Raw genomic sequence first — 22,781 nt, 5'->3', positions numbered from 1 at the left:
ATTTTATTTGGTATTTGGAAAACACTAAGGAACAACAAAAAATAGTTGATTTAAAATGGAACTATCATACATACCATAATACATGAGAACTACTGCATACCTCTTTGGAGTAAAATGATATTCATTTTTATCTTAATAAGCCAAACAATTACATGTAAACTGCCTAGTTTCTTGGAGAACCCTGTAGCACATTGTGCGGTCTTTTCTTCAATATTCCAATCAAAAGAAACAGAGCCTCACTTCTTTCTATGCTCCATGCTACAGTGAAATTATTTTTTCCAACTGCAGTACTGGAAAATGGAATGGCATGGAAAGGAATAGAAGTGGAATGGAAATTCCTCCTTCTGACCCTTCTTTTGACATCTATGGTGGTTTTCAAAATAGATTCAAAACATGAATCTATACAAGAGTGAAAAAAGAAGTAAATATATCTACCTTTATTCCTTTAAGAAAACTTTACACACATTTTTTAACTTAGGTCACCACAGAACTTGAAGAAAATGAAATTCTAACTACTTAAATAATGGCAAAGCAAAAGATAGGCTGCATCTGCATTCTTTCTTGCATGCTTTTGCACAATTAGCAGAAGAGGTACGGAACTATATCAAATCATACTGCCACAGCTCCATCAGCAATCTGAAACCAGAAAGTCAGGTTTGGACAGTTCTTCTGAGATTGTTGAACATCTTTCCGTGTGAAAAGGGAGAAAATACTGACGTGAAACAGAAAGATTAAGAGATTGAAGAGTCACTCAGAGCAAAAGCACTTCAGAGCTTCTCTGATTACTTCAAGAAGTCTGGAAATGACTGCAAGGCCGTCTGTCTTGAATACTACACAACCTAATATTTAGCCAGCATTTCTGTGGATGTTCTTCAAGGGTCATCTTCTCTAAAGTAGTCTGATCTTATCTATTAAATACTCCAACAGATAGGAAATATTGCAAACAACTTTTTTTGTTTTTCCCCAGCAATAAACTGTGTTCTCAACACTAAGAAATTATAACAGTGGTAGTACCTGTATCACAGATTAATAGAATAGTTGAGGTTTGAAGGACCTCTGGAGGTCGTCTAGTTGAACCCTCTGGCACAAAGCAGAGGCAGCTAGAGCAGGTTGCTCAGTATCATGTCCAGCCAGGTTTTGAGTATCTCCAAGGATGGAGACCTCATGACCTTTCTAGCTGCCTGTTCCAGTGTTTGGACACCCTTGCAGTAAAAAAAGGTGTTTCTATTTTTAAATGGAATTTCTAGTATATCAATTTCAATTGCCTCTTGTCTTTACACTGGGCATTATTGAGTCTAGCTCTGTTCTTTACTCCCCCTTCCCAATCAGGTATTTGTACATACTGATAAGATCCCCCTGAGCTTTCTCTTCTCCAGGCTGAACAACCCCAGCTTCCTCAGCCTCTCCTTGTATGATACATTCTCCAAGCCTTTAATCATCATCATGGTCCTTCACTAGACTCGCTCCAATATGTCCATGTCTCTTCCACTGGGGAGGCCAGAACTAGACACAGCACCCTAGATGTGGTCTCACCAGTGCTGAGAAGAAGAGAATAATCACTTCTCTTGACTTGCTTAATCTTTCGATCTATTTGTGTATACTGTATCATGTCTTTCTCAGTTAACAAGGGCTAGGCTGAGACTAATTTACCAGTTTTTAATTTTAGTATACTGGCAGTGGCCCATCCATAACACCTAGTTTACTGAATTCCCTACCTCAGTATCACTTCAGTGTGAGAAAACAAACTTGGGGATTCATCCTCCAAAAGGACTTTTCTAAGTATGTTTCTGTCAAGGCAGGCATAGAATATACAAATATAATTACAGTAGTATATTTTGCTTGTATAATTCTAACCTGAGGAGAAGGAAATTTTCAAGATACTAAGATCAGAAAATTGTATCAATTTTTAATCTTAGAAGACTCATCCGGACACAGGGTGAGGACTAGGAAAGATCCAACTAACAGCAGAAGTTTCCACATAAGTATTGCAGGTGCTTTTGGGGAGAAAGACTTGCTTTTGGTTTTGGGTTAGGCAACAGGTGTAAATGGGACATTTCTTCACTTCATCTAGAACATTATTACCCAATGGAGAGTTAAAAGAAAAAGAAAGCTTCCATTTCTTTTCAAATCAGTGAAAGCTCTCTTGGCAATGGATAAAATCTACAAATTTTAGAAATCTGAAGGATGCCAAGAGAGGTAGCATTGTTCCAGTGGTCATGTCGTCAGAGCCACGGATGTCTAGGTATGCAGATGACTTGACCTTGTAGGAAGATCTATTTTATTTATTCAACTTACACTTCAAAAACCTTAAGTATTCTGTTTACACTTGTAAATTTTAAACGAGTTTTTTGTAAAAGTAAACAAGTTCTCATACTAACAGTTTTTAAATTGTTCTATTATTTCTGGCCAATCTGTAAAGTATATTCTCTGCTGTTAAACGTGTCCTGGTTTCAGTTGGGATAGAGTTAATTTTCATCTTAATAGCTGGTACAGTGCTGTGTTTTGGATTTAGGATGAGAATAATGTTGATAACACACTGATGTTTCAGTTGTTGCTGAGCAGTGCTTGCACTAATTCAAAGACTTCAGCTTCTCGTACTGCCCTGCCAGCGAGGAGGCTAGAGGTGCACAAGAAGCTGGGAGGGGGCACAGCCAGGACAGCTGACCCAAACTAGCCAAAGGGATATTCCAGTAATGAATACTATGACCAGGACTAGAGGGGCCCTGCCTCCAGCCAGGTGGAGGAAAAGGACAACCAGGCTTACTGGACTGTGTGGATTCGGTGGCCTGGCACATCAGACCCACAGGTAATAAGGCTCTAGTGGACACCGGTGCACAGTGTACCCTAATGCCATCAAGCTACAAAGGGGCAGAACCCATCTGTATTTCTGGAGTGACAGGGGGATCCCAACAGCTAACTGTATCAGAGGCTGAAGTGAGCCTAACTGGGAATGAGTGGCAGAAGCACCCCATTGTGACTGGCCCAGAGGCTCTGTGCATCCTTGGTGTAGACTACCTCAGGAGAGGGTACTTCAAGGACCCAAAAGGGTACCAGTGGGCTTTTGGTCTAGCTGCCTTGGAGACGGAGGAAATTAAACAGCTGTCCACCCTGCCCGGTCTCTCGGAGAACACTTCTGTTGTGGGGTTGCTGAGGGTTGAAGAACAACAGGTGCCGATCGCCACCATGACAGTGCACCGGCAGCAATATCGTACCAACCAAGACTCCCTGATTCCCAGCCATAAGCTGATTTGTCGACGGGAGAGCCAAGGAGTGATCAGCAAGACTTGCTCACCCTTCAGCAGTCCCATATGACCAGCGCAAAAGTCTAGTGGAGACTAACAGTAGACTATCGTGACCTGAACAAAGTCACACTGCTGCTGAGTGCTGCCGTGCCAGACATGCTAGAACATCAGTATGAACTGGAGTCAAAGGCAGCCAAGTGGCATGCCACAACTGATATTGCTAATGCATTTTTCTCAGTCCCTTTGGCAGCAGAGTGCAGGCCACAGTTTGCTTTCACTTGGAGGGGCGTCCAGTACACCTGGAACCGACTGCCCCAGGGGTGGAAACACAGCCCCACCATTTGCCATGGACTGATCCAGACTGCACGGGAACAGGGTGGAGCTCCAGAACACCTGCAGTACATTGATGACATCATGGTATGGGGCAACACAGCAGAAGAGTTTTTTGAGAAAGGGAAGAAAATAGTCCAAATCCTTCTGAAGGCTGGTTTTGCTACAAACCAAAGTAAGGTCAAGGGACCTGCACAGGAGATCCAGTTTTTAGGAATAAAATGGCAAGATGGACATCATCAAATCCCAATGGATGCGATCAACAAACTAACAGCCATGTCTCCACCAACTAGCAAAAAGGAAACACAAGCTTTCTTAGGCGTTGTGGGTTTTTGGAGAATGCATATTCCAAATTACAGTCTGATCGTAAACCCTCTCTATCAAGTGACCCAGAAGAAGAATGATTTCAAATGGGGCCCTGAGCAACGACAAGCTTTTGAACAAATTAAACGGGAGATAGTTCATGTAGTAGCCCTTGGGCCAGTCCGGGCAGGGCAAGATGTAAAAAATGTTCTTTACACTGCAGCCGGGGAGAACGGCCCTACCTGGAGCCTCTGGCAGAAAGCACCAGGGGAGACTCAAGGTCGACCCTTAGGGTTTTGGAGTCGGGGATACAGAGGATCCGAGGCCCGCTATACTCCAACTGAAAAAGAGACATTGGCAGCATGTGAAGGGGTTCAAGCCACTTTGGAAGTGATCGGCACTGAAGCACAGCTCCTCCTGGCACCCTGACTGCTGGTGCTGGGCTGGATGTTCAAAGGGAGGGTCCCCTGTACACATCAGGCAACTGATGCTACGTGGAGTAAGTGGGTTGCACTGATCACACAACGGTCTCAAATAGGAAGCCCCAGTCACCCAGGAATCTTTGAAGTGATTATGGATTGGCCAGAGGGAAAAGATTTTGGAATAGCACCAGAGGAGGAGGTGATGCGTGCTGAAGAGGCCCCAATGTATAATGAACTACCAGAAAATGAGAAGCAATATGCCCTGTTCACTAATGGTTCCTGTCGCCTTGTGGGAAAGCATTGGAGGTTGAAGGTGCTGTATGGAGTCCTATATGACAAGTAGCAGAAACTGCTGAAGGAGAAGGTGAATCGAGTCAGTTTGCAGAGGTGAAAGCCATCCAGCTGGCTTTAGATGCTGCTGAATGAGAAGAGTGGCCAGTACTTTATCTGTACACTGACTCATGGATGGTGGCAAATGCCCTGTGGGGGTCGCTGCAGCAATAGAAGCAGAACAACTGGCAGCACCAAGGTAAACCCATCTGGGCTGCCGCATTGTGGCAAGATATTGCTGCCCGGGTAGAGAACCTGGTTGTAAAAGTCCATCACGTAGATGCTCACGTACCCAAGAGTCGGGCCACTGAAGAACATCAAAACAACCAGCAGGTGGATCAGGCTGCTAAGATTGAAGTGGCTCAGGTGGATCTGGACTGGCAACGTAAGGGTGAATTATTTATAGCTTGGTGGGCCCATGACACCTCAGGCCATCAAGGAAGAGATGCAACATACAGATGGGCTCGTGATCGAGGGGTGGACTTGACCATGGACACTATTGCACAGGTTATCCATGAATGTGAAACATGCGCTGCAATGAAGCAAGCCAAGCGGTTAAAGCCTCAAATATAAATATGGGGAGGCCTGGCAGATTGATTATATCACACTCCCACAAACCCACCAAGGCAAGCGCCATGTGCTTACAATGGTGGCAGCAACCACCGGATGGCTGGAAACATGTCCCATGCCCCATGCCATCGCCCGGAACACTATCCTGGACCTTGAAAAGCAAGTCTTATGGTGACATGGCACCCCAGAAAAACCTGAGTCAGACAATGGGACTCATTTCCAAAACAACCTCATAGACACCTGGGCCAAAGAGCACGGCATTGAGTGGGTGTATCACATCCCCTATCATGTACCAGCCTCTGGAAAAATCAAACAATACAATGGACTGTTAAAGACTACACTGAGAGCAATGGGGGCTGGAATATTCAAACATTAGGATACACATTTAGCAAAAGCCACCTGGTTAGCCAACACTAGGGGATCTGCCACTCGAGCTGGCCCTGCCCAATCAAAACTTCTACGTACTGTAGAAGGGGATAAAGTCCCTGTAGTGCACATAAAAAATATGCTGGGGAAGACAGTCTGGGTTACTCCTGCCTCGGGCAAAGGCAAACCCATCTGTGGGATTGCTTGTGCTCAAGGACCTGGATGTACTTGGTGGGTGATGCGGGAGGATCGGGAAGTCCAATGTGTACATCAAGGGGATTTGATTTTGAATAAGAATAGCCAATGATCTGAACTGTATGATGTTAATTGCTATATAATACTGTATGTCATCACTACTATGGTTGTTATATGCCATATCAACGGTATCACAATAAGAATCACCAGATCCTTATTAATGAAGAATTCATTTTGATGAAACCGAGCAAAGTGCAATGATGATAGAACCAGACAAGTGCCGTGATAATGGAACCAAAACTTCAGCATGCAACAATCCAACACCACACACCATGTTCTCCTGCCCTGAAGGACTGTTATGAGAGATGGAGCCCAAAGTCATGGACTAAATGAACTCAACAAACATTTTAGAGGGATGGCCCCTAGACTAAGGGAATGATATCTGTGTGTATATACCAAAAAGCAGGAAAGGTGGTGGTGATTGATGGGAATGTATTGGAAAGTGTGGGACCTGGACATGACGTAGATATTATAGAATAAGGGGTAGATATTGTCCTGGTTTTGGCTAGAATAGAGTTAATTTTCTTCCTAGTATCTGGTATAGTACTGTATTTTGGATTTAGTATGAGAATAATGTTAGTAACACACTGATGCTTTAGTTATTGCTGAGCAGTGCTTACACTAAGTCAAGGACTTTTCATCTTCTTATACTGCCCTGCCAGCGAGGAGGCTAGAGGTGCACAAGAAGCTGGGAGGGGGCACAGCCAGGACAGCTGACCCAAACTGGCCACAGGGATATTCCATACCATAAGACATGATGCTGAGCAAAAAAATGGGGAGGTTGGCCGGGGGGGCGGGGCCATTGCTTGGGAACTGGCTGGGTATTGGTCAGCAGTTGGTGAGCAACTGCATTGTGGATCACTTGTTTTGTATATTATTTATCATTGTTATTATTATTTTCCTTTCCTTTTCTGTCCTATTAAATTGTCTTTATCTCAACCCACAAGTTTTACCCTTTTTCCGATTCTCTCCCCATCCCACTGGGGGAGGGGAGTGAGCAAACGGCTGTGTGGTATTTAGCTGCCTACTGGGTTAAACCACAACAAAACTGAAAGGAAATCACTTGAAAATTTTTCATAATAGTTAAAGAGGAGAAAATATTTTAGCAAGGAGCATAAAGCTAAATGGTTATTTGCATATTCTTTAGAATAAATAGCGAGAGTACTCTCTCTTCTGGCCTTCTACACATAGTGAAGTGCTTATCACAGCAATCTATTATATACATGCATGTTGAAGCTGTTAATGTTTCTCCACCAAATCCCATGGGCAAAGGTCAGGCAGACTCACTATTCCTTATTTAAGCCATTATTCTCAGATTGTGTATGCAAAGAAATAACAACTGGCAAAGATACAATGTCTAAGCATGATCCACTCATCGGTAGGCCTGAGCAAAACTCAAGAGATATGGCTTACACTCTTCATCAAAATAAAGAGGTCCAAGTATATGGTGCAAGTTCAGAATCCAACCTAAGTTTCAAGTCACTAATTTTGGCTCTGGTATCCAGAATTCTGATTTATGTGTATTTTAAATTACGATAGAAAAGGAATAAGGCTGACACGCCTTCTGCACAGGTATTATTGAAGATTGTTTCTCAGAATTTTTACCAGTTAGCTTTACGGTTAATGTTTATTTATTCTTTAATTTGCAGATGGATAATAAAAAACCCCCTTTATATTACTATCCAACATTTGTGTCAAGAGAGAACACATTCAATAGATACTTCTCATAAAAGTCATTAATCTGATTGCATTAGCAGCTCTTTGAATGTCACTGCTATTTATTTCCTTGAATTTTAGCTATTATATAGCATCATAAATGGAACAAAATAGTATAGTATACCAGAATTTGATATTAACTATATCTAAAATCAGACAGCATAAATCTGATAGAAGTTACTGTAAAAAATACACTGCTTTAGTTTAACTCTTTTCCCACTTTTGCCAGAGTATAAACTTACCCTGTATTTAGTCTTACCAAAGTTCATAAGGGCCATTTTTTCCATTTCACAACATAAATCTAACATTTCCTGGTTAGTTTTTTTTTCCTTGCAACAGAACCTTAGCTCTGAGTTTAGACCAGTTTAAATGTGTGTAGGTTTTTTAATTTTTGGGTGGATTTTTTTAGGTCAACTTGATTTTCAAAGTTAATGTTACATATTTCAAAAGCATCGAGTGACTTGTCTAAAGAACGTTGTCAAAAGTAACTGAAACAACAAGGATATACAGACATACCCAGGTTAATAACAACTATCATATTCCTTTGAAGCTGGATCATGTATCAGAAGTCAGGTACAATCTATAGTCTTTGCAGAAAAATGTTAAGACATTGCATTGTAACTACCAGTTTTTTTAAAAATCACAAGAAATAATTGAGGAGAAGGTTTGAATCTTAGTGGCAGAGTGGAGACATGCACTTCAGACTGGGTGCCTTTTGCTCTTGCAAATAGCATTTTGAGGTTTTTGAAAGCATTGACCTAAGTCTTTTAAAGATAGAGACAGGGTGGACAATTTACCAGGAGTCAAATTAAGAAAGTATACACGTTTCATTTTGTGATGTAAAGAGATTTGAAAAGGGCAAATCCATAGATCAAAGATAATCCTTTGATACAATTTTTAATCCATTTTTATACTCTTATTTTCACAGTATAGTGAAGACATAAGCCAGAGCAGACTTATCATGTTTCAAACAGTGATATTTTAGGTACAATCTCAGCTGCTAAGAGGCTACCTGTTTTCAAAGTAAACATTCACTTATTTGCAAATAAGTACATTTCTCATCACAACCAATATGGCCTAACCACATATAGCAAATTGACAAATCAGCTGAATTTTATCTACCTTCTCCCTCTCTAATTATAGCAATGCTTTCAGGTGGCAGCTATTAGGGAGTTTGTAAAAGCATATTAAAGTAACTGTTCTACATGTAGTTTTATCTATTAAGACTCACCTATTAAAATTGTCTAGATCTTAATACATAGCTGATTATCAATACATATTTAAACAACTTTTTATAAAGCAAACTACACAACCATATGTAAGAACTATGTGACTGTACCATACAGTGCTGCAGTAACAAAGTCCTCCTCACTTGATGCAATACCACTTAATACTATGAAATAAATTATTGAGGGCTTGGGTCTTTGGTGGGGTGTGGGTTTCCTCATTTATAAAAAGTCACTAAGATGTATACAGTAACTTTGTGGTTTAACAAGACTTTAATTCCTCAGTAAACAGGAATTGAGCCCTCGGGACTGTGGCTTTTGAAATTAGGGTGTGTTTAGGTTTGGAGACTGCCCAAATTTCATTCACATTTAAGAAGGGAAAGCACCATGCCAGACATATGCAATCAGAAAAAATTATTACATTCTGAGGGAAGACTGTAAAACAAATGCTCCCATATGTTCCATAGAGATCAAATAGAAAGGCTGAGAACTAGTACAGTGGTATTTAAATATCCAGCAAAAAATCTCAATCCAATAAAGAAATCCTAAGAACTAAAATTAAGTTAATGGCTACAAAGTAGCCGAATGAGGCAAAGTTATCCCCACTTACAACACAGGATGAGGCTGAGAAATAAGGGAGGAGTCAAACATGCCAGGCTCTCTGGTACCACCCATTGCTTGCACTTTTTTACTGAACAATATTTTTATAATTAGTGAAGCTACCAAGGGAAGCAAATGCAAGGTCTGATGCATTTTGACCGAAGACTGAAAGTAAAAACAGAAAATAAAATTAAATTTTAAAAATGCTTCTTTCAAGACGCAGCTTTATCAGAGGATCCAGGATTAAAATTCAGGTCCGCTTATGAAGCTCTCTCCAAATAAACTGGGATTTTTTTTGTTCTTTGTTTGTTTTTTGGTTAGGTGTGTTTTTTTTCCCCTGTCTTGTACCCAAGCAAATATAGTGATGAAGTTGGGGTGATCTGTCTTCTATTCAAAACAAAGAAATATATTATAGTCATTCCAACTTTTTGAGTCTTGCCAGAGATTAACATATGATATTTTCCTCAATCAGGACAATATTTCCTAGATATTTTCTGTGATTATTGAAGGTAATGACAAAAGGAACACAATAGCATTTGATTATTTCAACAAACTGCAAATTTGCAGGTAATCTGTTATACTGGGACTCTGAAGTATATTGGAGATGACATTAAGAATAGGATACTTTTCAAATGCTTTAGTACATTAGCCACATAGGAGGACTATTTTTTTTAAACCAAAATAAAAAATTCCCATGCAATATAAAAGAGGGAAGTATGCAAAAACTGATCATGAGGGCAGTATCTATTCTGTACTTCCCACAACACAAGCTCTCACAATCGCACATATGTAATATATAAAATTACTTCAATTTTTTACATGCTAAAGAACATATGGAATGGGATATAGCTGTGCTGTGTACGGGAGCAGATTAAAAATAATGTAAAATAAAAATAACACAGGCCAAACCAGAAATGTTGTGGCATAAGGATGAGAGTGTTTAAAGTATAAAGATTTGGGGTAGTTAGAATAGGTTTCCCATTTGACCATTATCTTCCTGAGCAGTGTTGAGCGAGTTAATTCTTCAGGGATGAAATAAGAGTAGAAGGACTTCCTAGTTCTTGTCAGATTTTTGTTTTTTGGGTTTTTTTAGCTTTTTGGTTTTTCTATAAAGTGGACTAGAGCTCACTATCTCTCTCTTCAGGCCCCAAAGTGGATTATTTAAGAGAAATTTTGTAAATCAACAAATCATTCCAAAGTAGGCCACAAAAAGCTAGAATCTACAAACCAAAAACCTGGAAGGTGTAAAAGTAATTAACATATTATCAAACCTATAACATCAGAGAAATAAAAAAATCCAATACAATACCATACATTGGCCTTCAATGCCATTCTGTGGCTCACAGCTTTATATTTCATATTTTAAGGTTCTTTGGAGGGTAAATAGAAAGCCTCTTTGCTCTTTAAAAAGATGCCTAGCCAGACCTCCATGTATCCAGGCAATGTGCTCGGAGAAAGGGGTAATGCTCACTGGCCTCAGCTGAAGGCAGAAATGTGCTTCTGAGATCCCTTTTTTTGAATTTTGCATGTGACTGGCTTTGTAAAGTTTTAGAACATGCCTGAGTATATTCTGAATCCCTGATTTTGCATACCTGGTGGTCAAACACTCTCTGATGATTAGTACCAAACATTTATGAAGCCCCTGGCAGGAGCAAAACCAATTTCTTTTTAGTCATTTAGAAGTTGATTATGTTACTTATATAAAAATGTATGCATTATTGAAAACACACAATGGCAATTAATACGATTTAAATGCTTATTATTTTCATTGCTTTGGGAAAATAAAGTCACTTCAAAATAGGACATGTTCTACAAGCTTTCTGAATATTACTGATGCAAATGAAAAATACCTTCACATGGACCTACAGTATTCCTACATTTTATGGACTTCCTCTGATTACTCACATTCTCATACAGGGCTTGAAGGGTCTCTAGGTCAACCACAGAGTTGTCCAAGTTCACAACAGCTATAAAAAAGACAAAAGAAAAAAGAATTAGTTGTCAGGATGATAATCCAGCTGTGAAAGAAAGACTGAGCACAACACCCAGCAATAGTTTTTATGACCTATTGGTCATACAGCTTAAGGGTTTTAGCTTTATTAATGCCTTGAATAGTGCCGTTCCTAAGACTATGGGCTAGAAACCTGGTAGAGCCAGGTGTCAAGTGTTAAAGAATTCATCTCCCTCCCCCCAAACACACAAACATGATCCCACGAGTATGGCCATAGCCAGAGATCAGAGATAAGCTTTACATCAGACTTTCACGGTCCGACTGAAAGCATTATAAAAATTTGTAAATCTGCACCACAGCCACACACACACACTCACACAACAAAGCTCATTCCTGTCACTGGTTGGCTTCAGTCTTAAACTGATTAATCCATAAGTCAGCCAGTTAACTTCAAAACACCTGACAAGGGTCAAGTCTTCTATGCACTAAGCTGACACATTTAGTACAGATACGAAATATGCCTTTCCTGTTCCCAACCAATTCTGGCACCACACACATACTGTATTTTCTCAGCATCAAAAAGACAGTTCAACAGCACAGATAGAGTGATTTCCACCTACCTAAACTTGACAAAAAAAAGTCATTAAGAGGGGCACACTTTTAGGAACACAACCCTGACTCCCCATTTGTATTAGGAACGTTTCATGAGGCATAGGAAACGTTTGTGCAAATTAGTGAAGAATAATTCTCAGCTAATACAAAGAATTATTTTTAAAATAGTACTTTTCAGTCTTCCTCTTACATATTTTTTGCAAGCACGCTTACCATTCATTTAAAAGCCAGATAAACCCAACTTTCCTCATCCAGTTAAATCTTGAAAGAAATTTAGGATGTTGCATTAGAACATATGTGACGATAATGAATAATTTTATCACACTATACCAGTCTTTTTCCTATTTTGCACTTCATTAATTTGTATCCTTTTTTGTAGCGGGCTCTGCGAGTGTGTGTGCACACTTGTACAATAAGTAGAATTATCCCCTAGGCAAGATTAATCTAGAAATTGCAAGACTGACCAGCAATAGAAACCCAGCACTAGGTTACTTTATGTCCTATAAATCCATGTCATTAACTGTCACAGAGAAATTCTGTGTATACACCTAAAGACTACAGACAATATAATTCAAGCTCATGTGTTTCCGATTGCTCTAAAGCATTTAGAGATACCACTCTGAGTCTGGGACTCATCATGTTTCCCCTTTCCAGGCCTGAGACATAGTTTTAGTTACAGTATAAGAAAATTATAAACAAAGAAGTGTTGATCTTGATTAAACTAAGCAGGCTACACTGTATCTCTAAGCAGGGCATGAAGCTAACTTTTAGGACTGAAACAAAAAATAATTAGGAAATTCTTTAATTTTCCAAATTTTTTTTTTTTTCCCCTTCCCATTTTTCCCTTACCAGAAAGCAAGAGAATCTGAAAGATAATGGCAATGTAACAGTTAACAGTTCAGGAAGCAACATGTTTTTTGCTTTGTTTTGGGGGAGGGGGCACATGCAAAGATCTGTTACTAATTATTTGGGATATTTTAAAACTCCTTCCCCCCTCCCCCTCAAGTGTAATAATTGTTGCAACAGAGACTTAAAGATGCCCTCTCAACAAGGTACTGTAGTATATGTTGTATTTAATAATCCCTGTTGCCCAATATGGCTATCTGCATGCTTAAAAACATGCCAAATTTGCCTTGTAGAACTGGAGACTAAAATTAACATGCAAATAGAAACTGGGTCTAGATTGGTTTTAGAGCTCTACTTTAAGACAACACAGATGTCAAAGCCTATATACAAACAGCTTTATTAAAACCAGGATATATTATGAAACTCAGTTTGTACTATCCCTACATTTCAGCATTCTTAAGCTTACGCAATGTTTTCATATATGAACACACTCACAACCCTTCAACTATTTATTTTGAGTTGTGGCTGTCTTCTCCCTGCTCCACCCGCCTCCCCTTCCTTCCAGAGACTGTCTACTCCTGCACTAAGAAATATGACATAAGTTCCTGCTCTGACTTTTGCTCAATGTTAAGATCACCCATGGATTACTCAGGGAGCAATAGAACACTTTTGTTTGAATGCTTGCAGGAGATAAGAGAACTCCTGGCAAACACAATGGTGCCAGGTCTGTGTACTTTCAACAAAACAGGTATGCAGAAGAGTGTACATACTTCAGGGAGCTGCTTAAAACAAATCAGTCTGAGACAAGGACTTGCAGAAATTAGATCCTAGTATATATGTTTCAAATCCCCCCCTCCCAAGACAAATATATTTCTATATATTTCACCTAAAGATGAATATATTCATAAATAGCACACCAACATCCCACTAGGATTTTTCAATGTTCAGCATAGGTTTGCTCCCCCCACTCTGAGGAATCAGGAGATGAGCTTCTGTTCCTTGGCAGTACTGCAGTATTGTCACGCAGAATATGATAGCTGGCAAAATAAATCACGACTGTTGCATATTTAATTCCATTATCTAGACAATTTGAACTGATAAAAACAATGAAGTTTCCTTACGCAGCCAAGCTTACTAGCTAAACATGCCCCCTCCCTACAATCACCATGACAACACAAATATCTATCCAAAGGATTCCATATGCGGTGGCAAAATAACGATGAAAAATATAGACAAACATTAATTTCCTCGTATGAAAATATTCTGAGCTATGCTACAATTCCAGTATACTTTGATGCAAACATCTGGAGAAGGTTTTATAATAGTCTTGCAGTCGCTGGATATTTTCACCCATGTCACTATTTTAGAAAGTGATTTTTTTTGTTTCAAAGTTGACATTGCCATTTCCTGGTCTCGACTACTATGAAACGATCTTTAATAGCCAGTACATCATCTAGCCTTTCTGATACATTCATAAGACAGCAGTGGAAAATATCCATTGGCTTTTACTCTAATAGAAACAATTTTCTTTTAATCACATCAGACCCAGGCATTTAATTCTTACCTTCAAGATTTCATAGTTCTGCTATTTTCTTGCAGTCCTATTGCCACTGCTGCCAATAAAACTAGCAAACCAGCACCAGTTTCAAGCCCCAATACTGTAAAATTATTCTATGTGCATATATATAATTGTGTGTATATACACACATATATAGATATGATTAAATCAAATTTGAACCAAATATGTCCAGATACACACACAAATATGCACAGATAAAAATAAAAGGAACTACAAATGAACAACTTTTTTTTTCTTTTTAAGCAAGCACTGGTCAACAGATGATTACAGAAAATCCACCCAGTAAAAAGAGGAGTTGAAGAGCAATCACAAGGGGTTGCTTGACACTATAAAGAACAGAGGAGGAAAAAGATATTTCAAAGGATTTGTAGCCAAAATAAAGGCATCAGGAATCTCTTGTCGGTCTTAAACTTTCCTGATATTCTCATTGTTTTTGTCACAATCTACGTGGAAATTTAAACTGGTATCTTTGGGAGAGAAATTTTATCTTTCTTATGCAACTGCAGAATATAGAAGTTTTAGCAGAGTGGAAGAGTTTCCATTCCATTCTGTATTTCTACAATATAAATTGAATCAAAAAATAAATTACACAAATTCACAATAACAAAGCCAACTTAGGTACTAGTTTCAAACTGGAAGGACAATAAAATATATGCAGAGACACAAAGACTTACTATTCTTAGTAATAACAATTAATTTGCAAGTCTGGCTAGGCACCTTAGAAGATACTTCACCTGACAGGAGGATAAAATTGCTGCTAAAAAAAAAAAAAAAAAAAGATTAGCGTGAAGCACACAACTATATTCAGGGGCATACGTGAACTCTGAGAACAGACGGACCTTCTCCCATATACATAGAAGCCAATTTAGAACACAGACACAATTAAAAAAAACACAAAAAAAATAAACCCAACACAAAGAATAATCACCACCCACGTCTTCAGGGGAACACAGTATGTAACCAAGCCACCAACAAGATCAAAGTTTTTGCCAGCAAATATAATCCTGAAGAAGAAATGCATGAGAACACAAGCAGGAAGTTGGAGGATGCACAGTGTATTCTCAGGAAGCCTATAAAAGGAAGTAGCTGTAATTTTTTTTAATTGTAAGACAGATCATTACTGTTGATTATTCATATATCTAGGAGCATGTGCACTACCAGCTACCCCTAAAACAAAATCGATAGGTGATGTAGACACAGCAAACCTACACTTACCTGAGGCTATGAATCTAAATCCACCAATAGTACCACTTACATAAACTGTTAGAGAAAAGACAACTTCCTACAGCTACCCAGTGCTTGGAAACTCTATTCTGTTTGAAGTCCAAAACTCTGGAATTTCCTTTTAAAATGAAAAGGCCAAAAATAAAAATTTTCCACTGAGTAGAATTTCAGGAATAAGAAAAAGAATCATCAACCCGATCCTTTGGATCCAACTTTTATGTCATAAAACTCTCACTAGCACAATCTCACTTATGGATGACTTTCAGAAGACGGGTATTCAGTCCAAATCTTGGTCTTATGTCTTCCCTTTTCTCAGGACAGGTTTCAAATCACATTCCATTTCTCTGGCCTTTCCAAATATGCTTCCTAAGCTTTTCTGTCTCTGGACTCCATCTAAAAGTTAGTGTCCTCTTCTTGAGACCTCCTAGAAGCACTGCCGTCTCCCCAAAAACTGACTGAACAATTTCCAAATCCTACTTGACTGATAACAGATTACAGTTTAACTCCTCAGAAAGAAGCAGTAGCTGAAGAGAAACCACCTCAAATTTGCAAAAGGAATTCTGAACCAATTCTGCTATACTCAGATCCATGCTTCAGGGACACAAACAAGCAAACCACCCACCCAAGTTCTTCATGCTGATTTCCACCACAATTGACTTCTCCATGACTCTCCAAAAACCAAGCAGTATTGCTCCAAGAGGCCATTCCTTTTTTCCTCCTGCACATTTTTGCCTCTTCCCTCTCACATCTGCTCTCTTTCTCCAGAAGAGCACCAAGAGTCTTTGCAAGACTTCATATCTCCTCTGTCAAATGGCAGCAACAGACAGTCACTTCAGTAAATTACAAAGGCAGACTGATTCTTCTTCACTGAATGAAGGACCTCCTTCTCCTACCTCAGATAACCACGGTACTCTTATCACGCAGTTCTGTGCGGGGCACAGATTTGGGGGTTTCACAGCTGTTCTGCCCATCATGTGACTCTAACATGCAAGATTACAGGATACTGAGAGGTTACAACTTCCATAGTACTTTTTCCTAACTTCTATCCCCAGATAATTTGGCCCCATGTTAACAATTAAACCATCTATACCCCAGGAATAGTACTCCAAGCTGAAGAGTGAAAGAGACAGAAAAGACATCAACCAGTCTTACAACAAAAATGGACTTTGTTGTTATTAAGAACCTGTATCTATATTATATAGAAACCATAAGCTGTACAAAAAGAGAGTCTCAAAATTACCACATAATTTAAAAGTCATTCAACCTTCTAAAATGCTTTCAAGTAATTGTACTTGAAAATTTGATGAGACATATCCATTTTCAAATATCTAAAAAGGGTATTTGGAAGGAAAAAAAAAGGCACATGAGTAGATTAGTAGGTCAAATGTGTCACATTGTATGATCTTCTTTGAATGATTATTTCTGAGTTAACTAAAAAAAAATAGCTCCAAGAATAATGTATGGGTAGTAAACTTCAAATGATCAAAACCCAACATCATTAGAAAACTAACATGCTGGCAAAACCTTAAGCAATGGGAAATTCTGATACAAGAAACACAAATCAGACAGTATATAGCCTGATCAACTTATGAAATGTTTCTGAGAATAAATTAGAGAAAAAGAACAAATAAACTCGTTGTTCACTGAATACAGAATGGAAGCCTTCACTGACAGATGCCTTAGGAAGAAAATGCAAGAACATCACACATGCAAATACAAGCAAACCAGAGAAAAAGTATCAATGTAGACAATTTCATCAGGTTCCTTGGAATGACTGACAGCTGAACTGCTCAATTCAAAAGTAGAAAAAACATCTGCCTCAACGTTCTCATCAGAAAGAGAGCCTTAGAAGAAGATCAAAGTGCAGTGGCTTCCTTTGCTGCTATAAAGATTATGGTATGATGCAATGTCAAGCTACTTGCAAAGTAAACCCAGATTTAAATCCAACTTAATATTTATATTTTAAAATCAACTAAACTGCAAAATTTTCAGTCTTTTATTGGTTACATAGTAAACCCACAACTTCAAAAATTGCTATCCTTAGCTTTTTCTCCAATGTGAGCTTATTGGCATCATTCATCTAACACAGGCCTACTGCACCAGGTCATGTTTTAGTCTGTGATACTTCCAACAACTTGGCAACTACTGCTATTCTCTTGGGATTCTTCTTTATCTCAAAGAATAGAAATGTGAATCCCCTAATGCAGAAAGTTAAATCCCAAATGAGCCTCTTTGAAATAAATGTTATGTTTACATAAATATGGAAAATACAGTGCTAAAACCAAATGTCCCTGTGCTAATGGGAGGTGCAGCAAAACACACAAGGATCATGACTGTATAATTTTTAAAGATTCTCAGAAAATAAGTGAAATAAAAGAATTTTTAAACAGGAGTATCTGGACTTGCACAACTTGCAGAAAAAAAACCCTGTTGATAATGGGTAGGTAGGGGATGGCTGCACTGGGTAGAGTTAGCATAAGTGAAAACAACTTCATATTATTACCTACCTGCTTGCCCTCAGTAACTTTGTGATATGTTTATCTCTCAGCAAATACTCTAACCTTCTCAGGATGAAAACTTTAAGTGCACAAAGCACAATGGAGATTGGATCTTCAACACAAGTACATACGGCATGGATCAGAGGCAAGAAACAGCACTTAGAACTGCTTGCACACAGTTTTACTGTGGCAGTAATTCACCTTGATCTAAAGCTTGTGTAAGAAACCAGAACAGTACACAAAATTTCCAAGCAGAACCCATGGATTAAGCTTAGCTGTTGCTTCAGATTGTTTTTAAAGGACTTAAAATTTTTAAATACCTTCAAGAACATGCACTCACATTTCTGGGAAGCTATAAAATAAGAATCAATTAAACAAGAATATGCATTTGCAAAATTTGAAGTAACAGAAGTAGGAGACTTCATCAAAAAGAGTGAATCACTTTTTGTACTGATTCTTCTCTTATAAACACAATTCAATTTTTTAGACATTTGTCCTTGGCATTCCTATTCCCTAATGCTGTATGCCTAATATATAACGATAAAATTGTATCCATAGAGCTTTTTTACATATATATAAATATATATACACACATACAACAAAATATATAACTTGATTTTATATATAGCTATACATAGTTAATATAAACAGTTACATTACATACCTTTCAAACAATTACCCACTATGTTAAGGACAGCAGTTACTGATTATGTGAAGTCTAACTTCATACACCTATACAGTTTGTTTATAAAAAGCGTGCAAGTTCAGTTCTTAGAGAACAAATATATTTTGTTTGACTCAGTATGTCGCCTTCTTGTCTAGGCAGGAAAAAAAAAATGGAGACCAATACTGTAATCCTTTCAGAATAAAATGTTTAAATACAAACATGATTGCCATTGTAGACTGTTTAATTTAGAGAGATTGTATTTCAGTTCTGGTTTTGAGAGGTTTGCTGATTTGACTATAGAGAGTACTTCAATGCTTATCTTAATTGTTTAGATAAGATTTGTTTGAATTTGGCAGGTGAAAAAACCATGGGTGTGGGATATAGGAAGGTTGAGAAAAGACTGGCATTTTACCAGATTATGCTGATTTTAAACTACAGTGTGTAGAGGAGCAAACAGTCTCAATGAACCTGCCAGGGGCTGGTCTTTGGGGAGTGAATTTGAAGTGCAAGATTGACTGGCAGGATTCAAGATTTTCAACAAACTGGAAAGGATTACCATGATAACTCCCAAAACGCTACTTAAGGCTTAGCATGTTACACAAATGCAAATGATATAAGACACATTTAAATAAGTTTTTTTTTTTTTAAATTGTGCTTTATGCTTATAGTAGGGGTTTGTTGTTCTCTAGGCAAACTTCCTGTCCCTTAAATGTATTTTAAAAAGTGTCTCAAGAACAAGATTTTAATATAAAATTGGTCATTGGCATATGGATATATTTTACGTGTAAGAAATTCTGTTACAGAAAATAAAATTACTGTTATAAAAAAACCCAATGCTATTGGCTTTTACTTTAATATCAGCTTGATCTAAGCTTTTTCACTTTCTCGTTAAGGTAGTATAGCATGCCAGAGGCATTCCGTTTAGAGGTTCTCAAAAGGAAATTTCTCATACCTATCAACTATATCACTTTGGTGGGGAGAGTACTAGAACAGGATATCTGAGGAATATATTTTTGGGATGTTTACGTGACAGTATGTATTTACAGTGCACGTTATAAAAACAAACTGCACAAACACATCAGCTGCAAGGCACATATGCAGTAGATCTGACATTGTGTACCAATCCGTCTGCAAACAGATATGATTTATAGCTTTGTATCCATGAGTCAAGTGAAATAAAATTTGGGTTTCCTGTGTGTTAGTGTTTGACTTTTTTTAGATCCACATAGGATCTAACGCTGTTCAATCTCTATTTCAATGACATTACGTCCATGAGTTCCACAGGCTAATTGTGGTACCAGCGATGGTGTAACTGTGACAGTCAAAGGACGTATGAAAGTCAAACTTTGCAGAACAAGGTAGCATCTTTTACTGAGTGCAGCTGGAAAAAGTTAGCAAGACTTGTCTGGAATACAAACAAGCCTTCAGGCTTCAAACTGAGACTTTTAATTATGTGTGGATTTTTTCAGAATTCAAATTTGCTGTCTTTTGATTTAATTCCACCTTATCTATTTTCATTAGAGTAGCTCAAAGCAAACAAAGCCATGGCTAACTCTAAGAAGTCCAGTCCATAAGCAAAGAGACAAGCTTTTTCTTTCATGCTTTAAGGAGCTCATTCTAAATGATAAACAAAATGCAGGAAGAGGAGGAGGAGGAGGAGGAGGAAGAGGAGAAGGAGGAGGAGGAAGAGGAGGAGAAGGAGGGGGAGGAGGGGAAGGAGGAGGAAGAGATTTATTTGGAATCATCTAGTAGTTCACTGGCAAAGATGAAACCTAGGTTTAAAGTAGAGCAAAGTCAAGAATAAATTTAGGTTTAAATTATTCCAACTATTGGAAGAATCATTTATTGCTTATTCTAACATCATAATCACTAGAAGGACACTAGCTTTTTCATATGGGATCTCTGAACTATTTGCCTTAGTCTGTGACCCCGAGCAGCTCTGAACAATCCCCAATCTTTCCATGTTCCTTATACACGCTTTAATCATTCTTCTAATTGAACATTGAACCTCTTGGTTTTTTTGCTATTATATTTGTTTGAGATGAAGTGACCACAATTCATCCCTCATAATAATGGCAAGGATATACCAGTTTTATACAGTTACAGAGCACTCTGCATATTTATTTGATAAAGTTAGCAGGGTAGATACCAAACGTACCTTTTTTCCAAAAAATATATTCTCTACATTAAGCAGCTAACTTAGGATCTTAGCTTTTTTACTCTCAATTTACCCACAGTTAGTATATAGTTAATGGAGCTCCAGATGTGTCCAGTTGGCAATTTAGAATACTTACACTAAATTACTTAAGTGTCAACACTGAGTTAACAACTGTCCAACTCATAGATCTGAAAATTTAATGGCTTATGAAACACTACCAGAAAGGAGAGTATCTTAGGCTTCTATAGGAATCTGCTCTCAGCTTACTGCAACTAAAGATATCTTTACCAACACCGAAAAGAAAGATATTAAAGGTAGTTATTAAACCTCAGTGAAGTCCATGTGGCAATGTAATGGGACAGCTGCTCATTCTTGAGCAGACTCAAACTCACCCAAAGAACTGTCTTGATTACACCCTTAGTAATAATGATCAATGACTAACGTAAGACTCCTTGTCTCTCAGGGAGTGACTAGAAGTCAAAACAATTTTTGGACTAGAGCTATAGCTGGTGGAACATCAAAAAGACCAACAAAGGAAATAGCAGAATAACCTCAAGAACTTGTCTTTCTGTTGAACTGTGTGATCTACTTAGCTTATACAGAAGAAAGTTAAGAGGCAACCTGATTACAGTTCTTACGCATACCTGCATGAGAAGATATCTGAAAGTAGATGGCTCCGTAATTTCGCAGACAAAAAGTAGGAAAGAATGAAGGATGTCTGTAAGTTAATCTGACAAATTCACTATGGAAAGAATATTTTAAGTGTTAAAAGTGAGGGAAAGTAACCTTTTGAACAATGTTTCATGGGATACATTGCTTCTCCATCACCTAAATATTTGTATGAAATCCTAGACTCACCAAAGTCAATGGCAAAACTATCAGTGACTTCAAAGAAAGCAAAAGGTTGAAGGGTCAGAATTTCAGCTGGAACTCAAGATCATTTATACGGCTAAAATGTTCGTATTTATACAGACTAATGGCTTGAGGCAGAAATTAGCAGGCAATATTACATGACTTGCCTTATTTAGCAGCCAGACCAAATGCTTAGAATGTTCTTTCTAAAAACCTAGAGTTGAGCTGCATGTTTGCCCTTTGCTAGGTCCCTCTGAAGTTCTCTACTAGTCTTCTCTAACATCAACAAGCCTAAATCATTTTACACAGACTACACGGAATGTTGCTACCTTTTGATGATTTACAACAGAAAGTACTGGAAGTTCTTTTAGCCATGAAGACATGCACAATCATTCAGAAACAAGCTTTCCTTGCTTATGGTTCAGGCTAGCCAGTTGTGTATGATGGATACCAGTATCCGTAGTAGTAGAGCTAGTTAGAAAACACTACATGGAAACTTACAGGGATTCAGAAACCAAATTCAGAATATTGTGTACAGTCAACTGTTGCAACCACAAGTCAAAATACAAATTTTCTTGCTTAAGAATTACAAACACAAAACATTTGAGAGATTTCTTTTCAAAACCAAATTTCCCTTTCCCTCTGTCAGATGGTAGTATCTCACTGAAATAAAATTACATACTCTCAATTTATTCTCCAAATCAAATTAAAATTTTATTTTTGGCACAGCAGAGAGCAGTTTAGATGGAGCGTGGTATTTTACATGTCTGCTCGGTCTGATGTCTGGATAAACACCAGGGATTTCATCGTACTAACACACGTTAAGCCTTTCACGAAATATTCTGAAGTTACAGCATTAAAGAGCTACAGATGCTAAGAAAATGATGTAATGATCTTGTGATATTTAGTCCATGTTCTAAGTGTGGTGGGATTATGAAAATAATGCAAAAAGACTTTTGGCTAGGTAGATGACAGATGACACAACTTTACTAATTCAAATCACAATACTGTGATAACTGAGGGCAGAAGGATGC

The 22,781-nt window shown here is 38.2% G+C and overlaps 1 protein-coding gene across 2 annotated transcripts in view; it reads right to left on the bottom strand.

Annotated features, from left to right (window-relative positions):
- Positions 1–22,781, bottom strand: part of FMN2 (formin 2) — a 168,213-nt gene that overhangs the window by 64,570 nt on the left and 80,862 nt on the right. For both annotated transcript variants that reach the window (XM_076334185.1, XM_076334186.1), the window contains one exon: positions 11,266–11,327. In XM_076334185.1, coding sequence (XP_076190300.1) covers positions 11,266–11,327 — 62 coding nt within the window. The remainder of the gene's footprint in view (positions 1–11,265; positions 11,328–22,781) is intronic.

This window comes from Aptenodytes patagonicus, chromosome 3 (genome assembly GCF_965638725.1).
Source record: "Aptenodytes patagonicus chromosome 3, bAptPat1.pri.cur, whole genome shotgun sequence".
Taxonomy (NCBI): domain Eukaryota; kingdom Metazoa; phylum Chordata; class Aves; order Sphenisciformes; family Spheniscidae; genus Aptenodytes; species Aptenodytes patagonicus.
This window is presented reverse-complemented; position numbering and strand designations above follow the sequence as displayed.